We start from the raw sequence: 15,477 nt of genomic DNA on the forward strand, positions 1-15,477 counted from the left end.
TAAGACTGTTGTATGGGTCTCAACCTACACAATATAGGCCTTAGACCGTGAACTGAATCACTGCCGTCTAAGCCGGGTGTCTGGACCGTAACCGTGAAACTGCCATCACAATATTGCATGTGACCGTAACCGTTACTGCCGTCTCAGACTGTTAAGTCAGGGTCGCTAGCACTTTCAACGCCCAATGACATTAACTGACCTCTATGTTAGACACAGGCTCGTATCGAGAAACACTACTAGTGATCACACAGTCCTATTGACAACCAATAGGAAGCTTGTTCCAATGGATCTTTCATGGTTAAGTTATACTAGTGCGATTTGTTATTTAAAACAGTTTAAATATAAATATTCAAAAGTAAAAACCACAAAGTAAAACTCACAGTACCGTCGTCCCCATTTTCAAAAACATAAGCTCCAAGCAAGCTTGTCAGTCAAACACGTTGGTGTTTGGCTCGCTAGATCGACTACTCGTCGGATCTAATTAAAATTCAAATGTCAAAAGAATATTAGACATTAAATTTCTAACTCTAGTCCTATTGTATAAACGATAGACTCAAATACTATTTCTGTTAATAGACAACTCTATAAACAAACACATAAACTAATCTCAATATTGAACTTCTCGTTCAATATATAATACCACTCTTGGTATAGACTTATATCATTTTAATATGTTCACCTTTAAACATTTACTAACTGACGGTAAACACACCGTCCTACTAGACGAAGTCCCCTCGGATTCGCCGCATGAAAAGACCCTGTCGGAGTCGGCCTACACGTCCGTGCACTGTTGTGCACGTTCGTGCACTGCCTATGCCTGTGCACGTTCGTGCACTGCCTATGCACGGTCACATTTTCTAAACTACTTTGTAGATAAAGTTATTACATTTTTTAAACTACTTAATTAAGTTTTTCTAATGACTTTTCACTTTGTATAAACTACCTTTTATAAGCTATTTATATCTACAGCACGAATGAAAACAGATTATCAATCTTTTCTTTGATTTTTATTTTTTTAATAGCCTTTCTTCTTGCTTTTTTGTTTTATCTTCAAAAGTAATCCGGCAATAAAAAATGTTCACATGAAGGCCTGTTATTTATTTTCTCAAGAATAAACCGGTTAGTTTGTTGATAATTATTTAACCCTAAAAAGAAATTTATGTTTGATAATTTTTCTTCATTTGAAATATAAATATTTTATCATTCTTTTGATCTATTTAATATAGAAAAAAAAATATAAAAAATTTGGTTGTTAAGGAAAACAACACAGATCTTTTTGAATTTATATACTATATTTTATTTTCAAATTCTTTTTAATTAAGTTGTAATCCACATGATGGAGATTGAAAATTGGATGACATGGTAGAAAATAGCATAGAAGATGATTTTATGTACAAATAGAGCAATTCTATGAGTTCCCACTTTATATAAACAATTTATTTTAATTTTATTTTTTTAATGAGTTGGATAAAAACTAAATGCTATATGGATAGAAAGTGTAAATAGTAAAAAAAAGGGTTAAATGCAAATTCATACACCAACTTTGACGTAATTTGCAATTACAACATAAACTTTAAAACTTGGTAATGTCAATAACCAACTTTACACTTTTGGCAAATCGATACACCAAACTCAAAAAACACTAACGTGGACATTGTAATAAACCGCCATTTGTCGTTTTATGATTGGTCGGTGTACCAATTTGCCAAGAAATGAAAGTTGGTTACCGACATTGCCAAGCTTAAAAGTTTATGTTGTAATTGCAAATTAGGTCAAAGTTGGTGTATGCATTTGCATTAAATCCTAAAAAAAAAATTCAGCAAGTCTATGAGTTCCACTCTATCTAAACTGAATAACTTATTTTTTTAATGAGTTTGATAAAAACTAAATACTATTTGGATAGAAAGTATAAATAGTAAAAAAATTGTAAATTACTTACAAAGTAAACAGTCAAGTAAACGGTAATGGAGATTATACGTTAGAAGAAACATGCAATTTTTTTATATTTATAACAGATAATTCGACAATTGAATACATCATAAAAGGTAAAACTTATTTATTTCATAAAGTTTGAAAAATATGATGAGTTTAAATTTGATGGTCAATGATCATATGCTCAGTCGTTTTCTATAAATTTTTACAATAGTCAATCACGTCTGTTTGTTGTAGTCATCATTATAACATAACTTACTATAGCTAATATGTGTAAAGTATTTATCTTATTTATTTTAATAAAAATTTAAAAAAATTATGAATTTTTATTTTTATTTTAATTTTATCTAATGTATTTTTTTAAAAAAATCCATTGTTAAACTAATTTATATTGTCATGTGTTTTCAATTTTTTTTAAATATCTTATTTAATTGTTATAACATTCTCATATGTTTATGTTTTTTTTATAATTTTTATAAGTTTATTATAAAAATATTATTTTATAAATAATTTAAGTTTTACCTATTATAAAATTTGTTATTAAACAAAATTAGTATTCTCAAGAATTTTTAGTTTGCGACTCATTAAAAAGCTAAAATCAAATTAAGCAGTTTAGATAAAATGGAACTCGCGATAATGCTATATTTGATTTAATGAAAATAAAATGTATTTATGAGTTCTCTTTTTCATTTAATTAATTTTTCTTATAATTTTAAATATTTTTATATATAAAAATTTCCTAATTTATCATTATATATAATTTCAGAAAACTTAATTGATATAGTCTTTTTCATTTTATTTTAATAATAATCAATGACAGTGTTTTCGACAATGACCATATTTGAATAATTGCTAATCAATTTCTGAAAGCTTGATTTTAAGATGTTTTTTTAACATGCAAATCGAGAGAAGCTCTCTATATAAATATTCATTTTGTAAGGACAAACATCGTTTTGCAATTAAATGAAAGCGGGTCCACTTAAATAACCAATGGTTTCTTTTAATAATTGGAAAGGGGAGTGTTTGTATTGTGGGAGAATCGAAGCCTTAACTTAACAAAAATTTCCTTAGCGCGCTTACACCATTTTAAAAATTAACTTTTAGTTTAATGATTTTTTATAATGCGAGCATTGTATTATAATTGTATTAAGCATTACTATTGATTCATAAATTCTAAATAATTATGCTATCAATATTATACCATAAATTTTAACCTACCCACAAGAAAAATAAAATGCAAAAAATATAGTGTTTTTTCTGACATTACAATTAAATTATAATTGTATGAAGCATTACTATTAATTTATTTAAATAAGATTGGTTGTATTAAACAATTTATTGGAACACGTACAAGGTAAAAAGAAGAAGTAAGTTTATCCATAGTGAGATAAAGAAGCAATTTTATTCATACAAGAGCTTTATTGGAGTGGAGTGATGGTAGAATATATTGTAATGATCTCAAATGCATACTGTTAATATCACTATCCTTTTCAAATCACTAATAATAATAGTTAAGTCGATTATCATCAAATAATTTTTCATTAGCTCTCAACAACAATTTTTTTATTACTTTCTTTTTTCTTCAGAATATTTATTTTAATTAAATTAATTTTAATATTTATTCATCAAATCATTTATTTAATTAGATATTAATTTCTAAAACATAAAATTAATTTATAATTCTGACAAACTTATATTTTATATAAATATTTATTTATTTTTATTAATTTAATATTATAATTTATTTATTTGATTTTTACCTAACATTAAAGTTATTATCAAAAGAGTATTTATATTAGAGATAGTCAATATTTTTGAATAATTTATTATTAATATTAAAATATTTTTATATTTTATTAATTTGCATATGATTTTGTGGTAATTTCTCAAAATACACTTTTCGCTAACTTATTTATAAGTTTACCTTCCGACTTTTGACTTTTCTTTTATGACTTTTTTCCCTAACTAGTTTTACCTGTTTTGTTTTTTAATTTACCAAAATAATTCTTCTTTTAACTGCCGTTAGTTCTCTGATATCATCCTTTCTCCAGCTCCTCTTTCTTTAACCAGCAGTGCCGGAGTTTGCTGATATCCTCCTCTTTCTTCTCCGGCGTTAGTTCTCTGAAAATTTTATGGTATGGCGGAGGCGGCAGAGGTAGTGGTAATAGAGGCCGCAGAGTCTGGGTTCCAGGATATCTGACCTTGCAAACTGCTTCGGTCGTCTTTCTCATTGCTATCGCTAACTTCTAAGGTTCTATTTCAGATTTGAATCATCGTTATCGGTGATTTGAAGGTTCAGTCTCAGATTTTAATTTCAGATTATTTTCATTATTATCGATGATTTCAAATTCAAGTTTGATTTGAGTTATTTCCTATCGTCGAATGAAAGTTCTAGGTTCAATTTCAAGTTATTTTTGATCATATATGTTTAATTCATCATTCTGCCTTATATTCTGCTTGTTTTGAAAGAATACCTCAATTGTGTTCATGTTCCTGAGTTCATTTTATCATCAATCAGTTTACTCTCAAGAATATTGTTTGGATCTTACAAATTCATATTTCGATTTCAATTTCTATACTCATTCTTCTTATTTTCAGCTTTTTTGATTCTCTTGTCTTTTTTTTTTTGGATTTATAAATGATTGATGGTGGTGTTGGTTCAACACCGGTATATCAACATATTAGAGACAAGTAGCTTTTGTTGTGCTCATTACCTATTTGATAAAAATTCTCAATGAAAATTGCATTCACTTGAGTGATGCTTCTTTGATGAACTTCTCCAATTGTGAATTATCTATGGTTAGATTATGGCTTTTGCTTAATTGTGAATTTGTTTTTATCAAAATGCTTCTTCTATTCTCTCAATGCTCCATTTAGAAGCTGGCATTATTCAACATATCTATGGACGTTTTGATACGGGCAGGTCCCTCATTCATAACTTTGTTGTTTGTTCACAATCTAACACTTTCATGTTCCTAATTGGTGTTTAATTAATGTTTAATTGGTGTTTAATTAGTATTTAATTGGTGTTTAATTGGTGTACTTTTATTGTTTTTGTTGTGTTTATTGTGTACTTTTAGTCTTTTTGTGGTGTACTCTATGCTTGTTCTTCTTTGTTTGCTTATTTGTTTACTTGAATGGTTCATAGTGATATTTAAGTGTTTTTAGGTATATTGTAAGTGTTTTTAAGGCGTATCTGATATTTGATAGTCTTTATGTTGACATTGTCATGTTATTTAGCGTCTCTACATCTTAGTTTGGAGGCTTGATTAAGTGAACTTTGATTAGTGTTAAGCTGCGGATTTTCAAGAAAATGGGGAGCATAAATTGTAATGCAGTGCACATAAAAACCTCTGAAATGAAGGGATTTTGCTTAGTACTCCTGTTTTAAACAAGGCAAGTTATAGTTCAATTATTTCTCAAATGCATTTTTCTTCTTTTTTCTTTTCTCGAAACGGAAAGAGAACGGTGTGTCTACAGTAATAGGTTACAAATATAGAATTTTTTTAGCTTACGAGCATTTTTTCGAAACGAAAAAATGGTGAAATGTAGAACTCTAGAAATTTCTGTTTCAAGGGTTTGTAACTTAATCTGATAGCTTGTTGATGTTCATAATACAGAAAACAGGAGATAAGGATAATGAAGCTTCATAGGGATTTTCAGCAACACATTACAAGGTACCTGTCAATGTATTTCTGTTCCATATATTTTGTTGGGTTAATTACAAAAAAAATCATCAACTTTAGCATGTACACCGTTCTGACATCTATTTCATCATGCTTTTTAACGGAGAATTTTGTTCGGTATTTTGAATTGTAAAAAAATTAATAGTTTGTGTCGTATATTTTTAATATTTAGTTCATGTTGTAATTGTCAAACATGTTAGCATTCAAATATTTAAAAAGTGATCATCGGACATGTACTGTAATTTTTATAGGTCGTAATTATTACTTAGTTTATTTTCAGTTGTATTCAATAAACCGAACTTAAACCAAATTTTATAGGTCGTAATTATTACCTGCTTGTGGTGTTTAATTGGTGTTATTTACTTTTAATGTTTTTGTGGTGTTAAATTGGTGTATTTTTAGTATTTTTGTGGTGTTTAATTGGTGTATTTTTAGTGTTTTTGTGGTGTACTTTTAGTGTTTAATTAGTTAATTGGTGTACAAAGCATCGTTGATATTTTGGGCGTTAATTGGTGTACAAAGTATCATTGATATTTTGGGCGTTAATTGGTGTACAAAGTATCATTGATATTTTGGGCGTTTCTTGGATGTATTTTAGTATTTCTTGGGCTTTTAAGCCAAATGTTTTGATCTACAAAACTTTATTGGCTGCCTACAAAATTCGTTGAAATGTGCCTCTCGGAGAAGACTTGGAAAGACGAGCTCTTGAGCTTAATCCATTAGATCCTGTTAGTTTATGGAGTCTGCTAGTTTAAATACTGAAAAGTTGCATTCTATGACATTTCACGATTAACTAACAAACCTGAATGAATGACTTGATGAATACAAAATGTTTGATTCATATGGCTGGAAAATATGGTATCAAGGATGGCACAAAATATAATTAAGATTGCTTGATAAATTTCAATTAGTGTTTAATTGATGTTTAATTGGTGTTTAATTAGTGTTTAATTGGTGTTTAATTTCAATTAGTGTATTTTTAGTGTTTCTTTGGTGTTTGTTACTGATTTTTAGTGTTTTTTTTAGTTGATAAATTTCAATTAGTGTTTAATTGGTGTTTAATTAATGTTTAATTGGTGTTTAATTGGTGTTTAATTGGTATTTAATTTCAATTAGTGTATTTTTAGTGTTTCTTTGGTGTTTATTACTGATTTTTAGTATTTTTTAGTGTTTCTTTGGTGTTATTCTATGATTTTTCAGAAGTGATGATAAAATCTTTACTTTTTATTCATGACGGCCAACACAATTTTTTTGGCTTGATATAGTTAAATTTGTCTTGAGAATTCTAGATGATTTGCTTCTTATGAGTTTGAAAGTTGTTTGCTTTGCACTTGAAATTTTTCTGGCAGCAGGTTAGCTGTGTGTAGCAACTCTTCGTCAAACTTTAAAGTTCTTATCCACAACACCAAACAACTCAAAAACATATCAAGTAGTATCAGATCGTTAGGGTTGGATGCCCTGCATTTCTCTCTTTATTTAGCAATTAAAAGTTCAGCTATTTAAGTTTATGGACCATAATTTATTTTTATCAAATTATTTTTCTTTGAGTTCTAATTTTATTTGTCAATATTCTCTAGATCTCACTCGTGTATTAGTAGTATAAGGTCTCATATTGTGCTTAACATGTATTTGACAGTTGCTGAGCTGGAGAAAATGCCGATTGGGACGATTTTACCGACTCTTGAAAGATGACAGTCGCTTGTGGTGACTAGCGCTGGTATCAGAGGTTTGAGTCTAGCGGCTGCTTTTCTGATGAGGATTAACTATGTGAGAGTTAAGGTGCCTGACTTGATTCGGAATTTGAAGATTGTTGTGCATAGTGTTTACTTGCCTTTTCCGAGGATTGATCCTGTGGCTGCTGCTTTTGATGGAATGTTGGGAATGCAATCTGAAGGTGGAGGATCATCAGGATCATCGACTGATCAAGTAGAAGTTACTGCTGTGCCTGTGGGATCAGGATTGGGATCTTGTGCTGCTGTCAATATGGATGAGAATGGAAACTGCACTACTACAGGTGCTCTTATTCCTTCTTTTGAGCAACAATTTAAGACTACTGTGGATCTTGATGAATATCATGGCCTCTAAGCTATGTATATTGATAATTCACTGAGTTCCTTTTTTCCTGATGAATTTTGTAGGTTGATTAGTGGGATTTTGAGTCAAAGTTGATTCGTTGTTTTGGTTTGTGATTCAATCTTTTATGAGTTTTGGCAGTTAGTAAATTGTTGTCTTTTGGATTCAAAGATTGCAATGGAATTCTTGTTTCTTAAATATGTGCTTATTATGTACTGTTGTGATGCTTGATTTCTTGCTTTATAAGTCCCTAAAATGTTATGTAATAATTTAAACCAATTTTCTGTTAAAATTGACCGGATGTAACTAACATTTTCATCTAATCTGATGGTAGCCAGTGATGAACTTGACAAAAACCCTGAATTATTTGAAAATTTAGAATTGTAAAGAAAAAAGGATAAATTTGTAATTCACACTCATTAAAACCCATTTCTTTCGTGTATTTTTAGGGTATTATTAGTGTTTTATTAGTGTATTTTTAGTATGTTTTTAGTGTATTGTGAGCATATTATCAGTGTATTTTTAGAAATGAATTCAAAGTTGCAAACCTACTTTTAGCATTTTAAATACAAAATTGGTAAATAATTTTAATTCTGAATCCATGGATAAATTAACAAATAGGATCAAGTGTGATACAAAAATTGAATCAAGAGTTTGGAGTATGAAGTCATGAAGCCCCAAAACAAAACAATCAAAAAATGTAATCTGTTACAAATTCATTCCTAAACTACCCCAGTATGATCCTACAACATTAAGAAATCAAATTACTCGTTGTAAAATGTACATATAAAATCAAAAACATAAACATAATCAAATAATAGAACTTGACCTCCTCTCTTCCTTTTCAACATAGCAATGACTCCAAGAACAACTCATCCCTTGGTTCATCTTTTGTTTGATTCAGGTAAGGCACCATTTGATTTTCAAATCCTCAAAATCCTAAACTCCCTGGACTTTGGAACATCTCTAGTGAATAGGGTGTTTCTGCTTCAGATGTTGCTGGTAGTCTTACGGTCCGAAGTGGAATCACGTTGTCTTTCGAACAACGATGATGATGATTTATAGCTGATGGCCTCATTGCCATAGTTGCTGCAATGTTGCTGTTACCATTGGTGTTGTTGTTGTTGCTATCAGGCAAATGCCTATTGACTGCAGCATGGCTACCGCGAGCTGCCGGAACTGTGACGGCCGTCGCGCGCTTATTCACGTCGGCGCTTAAATAATCATTTAAGCTCAATCAAACTTCGCACATAAATCCAATTATTAATAAAAAAGACACTAGAAAGATAGCATCTTAAATACTTAAACTCCAGCATCCTGATATAACCAGTAATAAGAGATGTATGTGATACATAAACGTGAAACAGAATATATCAGTCGGTAGGATTACCTTGCCAGATGAGAAGAAAATGCGCAAGCAAAAGCATCACCCCTTCTTTTGGCAACATTACTTCCACCTTGACTTGCAACGTCCAACTTAAATTTCTGAATATTGCTACTTTCAACAACAAATTCAAGTAAACACTATATTTATGAAGTTAAGAAAATTCAGAGAAGCAATATGATGCACACAACAAAATTGAGACACTAATAATACACCAATATTACACTAACAATACACTAATAATACAGTAACAATACACCAATAATACACCAACATTTCACCAACATTACACCACAAGTCATAGTCGAGTTGAACATCAATCATAATGCAACTAAACAAACTACTATGAAACAACTATGTAAGAAATATGTAGCATAAAAAATTGACTATAAAACCGTAGTCATCAACCACGAATCAATTTAAAATGACGATGTTAAATGCTAATGGTTAAATAGTATGATCAACATTCATTACCTGTTATACAGACACAGCCACACAAATCAAGAGTTCTAAGATCCGGGCATCCATATGCTAAACTCATCACTCCAACATCACCAACATTCTCACACCATCCCAGATTCAGCAATTGCATCTGACAGCAGTTATGTCCAATGGCCTGCAGATAATTCATACAAGCTTAGCAATCAGTTTCTTTGTTAAGAAGCATGTGAAATAACAAGTTCGTAACTCATTTAAACCTGTAAAGCGTGGTCAGATGCAGCCTGAACACATCCACAAAGATTCAAAATTTTTAGTTTTCGGCAAAACCCAGTAAGATATTCAAGATCACCATCACTAAACAATGTATACCCTCTTATGTTAAGTTTGGTAAGGTTGGGGCAACCATGAGCTAGCGCATACAGGGAGAAATCATTAAGGTTAAAGCTTTGTCGCAGGTCAAGATCCTGAAGATCATGACAATGACGTGAAATAGCCTCAACCGCATTATCCTCAAGCTGCGATTTATCCTAGCGAAGAACTAAACAACAGAAAATAATTTTAGTAATACCGCGATGCAACCAAAATGATTGAAGAGAACAATTAAACCAAATTTCTGGTGCAAGGTCATTCGTTGAGCAGTCATCTAATCCACATCGTGAAGTTCTCCTACACAGTTTTATGATCTTATTAATGAGAAAATGAAATTCATGAATGAGTTCTCTAAATCTATGTAACAATTACAGACGGTGGAGAAGAAGAACCGTTTATGACCAAATTTAAGTGGAAAAGAATACAGAAGAGTGAAATTCTTCTTACTACTGATTCATAAAAACCGTATCTTTTCTTCTCCGGCCAGCAGCAGAGAAGCAACCACCATAATCACCGCCAATCTCTTTCTTTAAAACTCTCGCCAGTCATAGAACCATAATCAGTGCTACTTTTATCGGTTTCATTTGAAGATGATGATGACGACGGTGACGCCGCGAAGGTTGGCAGAGAACGAGCAGAAGTTTGACAACCGCCGGAAAGATCTGTAGATAGCATGTGGTGGCGAGATCTGTTCCTCCATTTTCAATTTCTGTTGTTTGATGAATTATGGCTAATATCGTTAAGTGTCATCCGTTAGTTGTGTATTTTTAGTAAACAAGTTAGCGAATTAGGTAGCGACGGAAAATAGAAAAAGATGGGTCAAAATGCTGGCAAAACCAGGTATTTGGAAAATAATCCCTATGATTTTTTGTCATATATTTTTTAATAAATTTATTATTTAAATAAATATTAATTTGATTCCGCGTAAATACGCTGGACTTACGGCTAGTTATTATATAATTGAGAAGGGCTTGCGGGCCGGCATATAGGAGGGGCCTGCGGGAGGTTGAGCAGAGGCTGGCGGAGCAACAGCGTCTGCAGCAGGCGAGCATGGTCCATCTTATCCGAGAGAGGATTGCAAGGATGATGCCTAATCTTCCTATAAAGTATCGGCCACAGTTCCCCCCTCCCCCACCAGACGATGACGACACTACAGATTTGTAGTGTCGTGTTAGTTTAGTTTCCGAACAAATTGAGTTTTTTTTTTCGTTCAAACGTTACATGTATACTTTGATATTTGTTTATATATATATATATATATATATATATATATATATATATATATATATATATATATATATATATATATATATATATTCACTATTCTATTTCAATTGATTGTGAACAATAAATGAATTGTAATTACTGTATTTAACAGGTTTAAAACGACAGGAAAGAACGGAAAAAATTACGGAAAATGGCAAAATTCTGAAGAAAAAATAGTCACTTATGCGACGGATGTCACCTTTAGCGACGGACTGCCTCCGTCGCTAAAGGTGCCAATTCTGAGACTAAATTGGCACATGACATCCGTCGCTTACTGAATTAGTTATTCCGTCGCAAAATTCTCCAAATCCGTCACAAATTAGTCTCCATTTTGGTCTCCTTCGGTAGACAATTTGCGACGGATTTGGTCAAATTTAGCATGCCACAGATTTCGGAATTGGTCGGAAACACGATTTGCGACCAAAAATCTTGAGACGGACGTTTTCCGTTGCAATTCTGTCGCTAAACCCCTGTTTTCTAGTAGTGTTGGATAAATCTCAGGACGACTGAGAGTTTGTAGCTCTATTCTACGGGGACACAACAGGCAGTTCAGTCTCAATGGACGACCTTCAGGACATAGAGAAGACCTACTCCTGGCCAATTGCGGAGTAGACCGGTACCAGGGGGCATGAAGTCAGAGTCATGCACCACGACAGGTAATGCTCAGGTTAGGGCGTTACAAAACCAACGGTGAGCGAGTACCTCTGATGGTGGACAGTACGAGCTATACGCGCATATTTGAACCTGGATTTCACATCCAATTCGCTAGTAAATGAGCCAAGGACTCAGAATGGTTACTTCTGAGGATCCTCAAATATTTCCTATCACTTTTATGCCATATTAATCGCAATCCCTGAATTTGTATGTACTAGGATGCATATTAGTTTATTTTGTTGATTTTTGTCATAATTGCCAAATTTGGTGTTCTTGATAATATTGCTATACGAATCGAAAAGAAGTATGTTAATAGGATGTTTTAATGTATTTTCTATGCCATATCTAGATTTATCTCGATTACAATGCTTAGAATGTATGTTAGGATGGTCTTTATACTTATTTGCCTTAGGTGTGTTCTTGCTCAAATTACCATGAAATCAGATATTTAAATATCTTAATTAGATTGTAAACACTTTAAAATAATGTCAGTACATGTTGTTTGCATCCCCTATTCCTTTTTATGTGTATATCAATAAAAAAGTGAAAAATATTAAATTATAATAATATTTTTATTTTAAATTATTAAAAAAAAATTATAAGATTATATAACATATTAAAATAATAATGAATATTATAATGTTTTGATAACGACTTTTTATGTTTATTAATATCTTTTAACAACCAATTTTATAGATTTTGTAAAACATATAGCAACGACCATTATAAAACAAGTCTGTTATGAAGAACATTACATTACGCCAACATGCACAACCACGTTTATCGTTATTAAAAAAATTTAACACCCATATTTTGAATTTTCACAACGATAACTGACGTTTTTAAAAATTAGATTTCTTGTAGTGGTTATTCAAGATAACTAAATAAAATCAATAAAATCAAGAAACCTAGTTTTTCGGCTTTGTGCATGCAATCAATCCAGACCATCTAGTCTTTTGCTATTTGTTAAAAACCTCTAAAGTTAGATGAATGCATAGAAGTATTTGCTAATTGCCTGAATCGAGTCATATGAACGTCCTAAATTGGGTCCCTTTACTGCTTTCATCTGTGTTTAAATTCCAGCAAGTTATACTGTGAACTGCATGAATGTTGAAATGAGATAAAACGAATAAATCCAGTAAAAGCAAATGTAATTGATAAGCCAAATACAAGAGTTTCGGTAGATGTCCACGAACCTAGTCTTTTGGTCCGGCGTACGAAAATCTCCCCCATAAGCGAGTGAGGTTATCCAATCGGTATAAAAGGCATTCCTAGCTGAGCTAGGTGGCGACTCCACATTTTCTCAAATCCTTCCCAGAATAGAATCCCGCCATAAGTCTGAGCGACTGACCCCCAAATCCCGCTCCGCTCACAATTATGCTCACCCTATAAGTAATTTGATTTTTAAAAACGCCAGTTATCGTTATGAAAACTCAAAATATGGTTATTAAATTTTTTTAATAACGATAAACGTGGTTGTGCGTGTTAGCGTAATGTAATGTTTTTCATAACGACTTTTTTTAGTAATGGTCGTTATTATATGTTTTACAAAACTATAACATTGGCTGTTAAAAGATATTAATACTATAAAAATTTGCTGTCAAAACATTATAATATTAATTATTATTTTAATATGTTATATAATTTTATAATTTTTAATGAAAATATTATTAAAATTTTAATATTTTTCACTTTTTCATTAATATATTATAATTAAAGTAAAAAAAGTTATTTTTATGTTGATAAGTGGTTTTCTTTTATAATGAGAATACATCATTCTCATTTCACTTATTTTCAAGGGTTAATTGCAAATTAAATCACGAACTTTACTCTAATTTGCAATTACAACACGAACTTTGAAACTTGGCAATGTCAGCAACCAACTTTGACACGTGGCAGTACATTACAATATCCACGTTAGTGTTTTTTTAGATCGGTGTACCAATTTGCCAAAAAATAAAAGTTGGTTATTGACATTGTTAAGTTTTAAAGTTCGTGTTGTAATTGGAAATTACGATAAAGTTCGTGATTTGATTTACAATTAACCCTATTTTCAATGTGGGCTTTTAAACTTTTCCTTCTTTCTTTTAATAACGAAATTATTTAGGGCTTTTTATATAAAATACTGTTTTTTCTCCAACATTTACTTTTTTACCATCCCTTCTAAATCTTTACATTTCATACCAACTTTCTTTTCTTTTATACTACTTTTTGAAAAAAACTTTACTTTTTAGATTAACTCCCATTTTCCAACATTTTTTTTCATCATTTTTAATTTTTTTTTTCACCATTATATTCCTGCATTTAATATTTATCACATATTTTAAATTTAAATTTTTTTAATTTTTTTAATTTTTTTTGGATTTGGACTTTTTTTTTTACTGTTGATGTTTTTCGCCAGTTTTAATATCAACATGAAATCAACACGAAATCAACATATGTAATAAACTAACTAATTTAAATTTTTCAATCTTCTTTTACACTAATTTTTATTTTTTTAATATTTTTTCAATTTCTTTTATTTTATTTCACATATAATGTGTTCTTTTTCGTTAATGATAAAATCAACTACATATCAACATAATATCAACACAATATCAACATAAGATCAACATTGTAACATTGCATATCATTATTTTCTTCTTCACCAATACTAAAATCAACAAAATATCAACCGAAAATCAACACAATGTCAACACTGTAACATTACAATAATTCAACTTCATTATTTGTCTTCTTCCCCGATACTATCATATCATTATCTAGTCTCAATTTAATTTAATTAATTTTTTACTTTATTTCACAGACAATATTATCTTATTTGTCAATGTTAAAATAAAAAAAACGGTTGATATCAACATAATATCAACACAAAATCAACATAAAATCTACAACACTGTGACATTACAATAATTCAGCAATCAATCATCATCAACAAATCGTTCTGCAGAATATAAAAAAACGCAGAAACACAAGAAAAATGCAGAAATAACAGAATTTTATTCCATAAAATCGCAAAATTATTCTACATAACATGAAATGAGTATTAAATTCTTTAAAGATACTATTTATACATGTTTAATGGTGAAAAAACAGTAAAAAATTAACAAATTACAGATCTGAAAATGAAAAAATTAACAAAAAATTCCAGATCTGAAATCAAAACGATAAAAGAAAGATGACAGCGAGACGAAGACGGAACGGCGGAACGGCAGAGGTGGAAAATAGAAGAGAAACGATGAAAATGAAACGACGGAGGCGGATTGGTGCGAAGAACAAAAGGTGAGTTGAGAGAGAGAAATTTGAGGAGAGAGAAAATTATTTGGTTTATGAGGGGTCTGACTTGTAGCAGTATATATATAATGTCCGTAAAAAAGTAATAATCTTCAGCATTCATGGTAGTTTTCATATTGAAAACTGTGACCCGTATAAAAGTTATATTTTTACAAAAGATATATGTTTATGTAAAAAGCCCAATTATTTATCGTTACAGATGGTAATATTAAAAAACGACACAAATTAAATCGTTGGTAATTAACCAGATAAAAGGTATTATCATTTATTAGCAACAATATTATTATGTAAAATAATTATATATAAAAACGATATTAAAATAGTTCTTATAGAATGTTATGAACAGTTGTTTTATTACGGCTGTAATAATATTCCTAT

General features: G+C 30.6%; 2 protein-coding genes and 1 long non-coding RNA gene across 4 annotated transcripts; 2 read left to right on the forward strand and 1 right to left on the reverse strand.

Moving 5' to 3' along the window:
- The first annotated feature begins 3,899 nt into the window (after nucleotides 1-3,899).
- On the forward strand, nucleotides 3,900-5,328 carry LOC130015736 (uncharacterized). The gene is made up of 2 exons (XR_008791082.1): nucleotides 3,900-4,225; nucleotides 5,221-5,328. It is a non-coding gene; the product is annotated as an uncharacterized LOC130015736 (long non-coding RNA).
- A 221-nt stretch (nucleotides 5,329-5,549) lies between these two features.
- On the forward strand, nucleotides 5,550-7,889 carry LOC126654948 (uncharacterized). 2 transcript variants are annotated; one of them, XM_050348951.2, is made up of 3 exons: nucleotides 5,569-5,609; nucleotides 6,968-7,066; nucleotides 7,255-7,889. In XM_050348951.2, exon 3 carries the CDS (start codon nucleotides 7,371-7,373, stop codon nucleotides 7,701-7,703), a length of 333 nt encoding a protein of 110 aa, XP_050204908.1. In that variant the 5' UTR covers nucleotides 5,569-5,609; nucleotides 6,968-7,066; nucleotides 7,255-7,370; the 3' UTR covers nucleotides 7,704-7,889. The 2 variants fall into 2 exon arrangements, with proteins under 2 accessions (XP_050204906.1, XP_050204908.1); XM_050348949.2 differs by lacking the exon at nucleotides 6,968-7,066 and having other exon boundaries at nucleotides 5,550-5,609.
- A 384-nt stretch (nucleotides 7,890-8,273) lies between these two features.
- On the reverse strand, nucleotides 8,274-10,159 carry LOC126656833 (F-box protein SKP2A-like). Its single transcript, XM_050351455.1, has 4 exons — nucleotides 10,085-10,159; nucleotides 9,774-10,043; nucleotides 9,550-9,691; nucleotides 8,274-9,186 (listed from the first exon to the last, which is right to left on the reverse strand). Exons 1-4 carry the CDS (start codon nucleotides 10,157-10,159, stop codon nucleotides 9,065-9,067), a joined length of 609 nt encoding a protein of 202 aa, XP_050207412.1. The 3' UTR covers nucleotides 8,274-9,064.
- Nucleotides 10,160-15,477: the final 5,318 nt, after the last annotated feature.

This window comes from Mercurialis annua, linkage group LG7 (genome assembly GCF_937616625.2).
Source record: "Mercurialis annua linkage group LG7, ddMerAnnu1.2, whole genome shotgun sequence".
Lineage (NCBI taxonomy): Eukaryota > Viridiplantae > Streptophyta > Magnoliopsida > Malpighiales > Euphorbiaceae > Mercurialis > Mercurialis annua.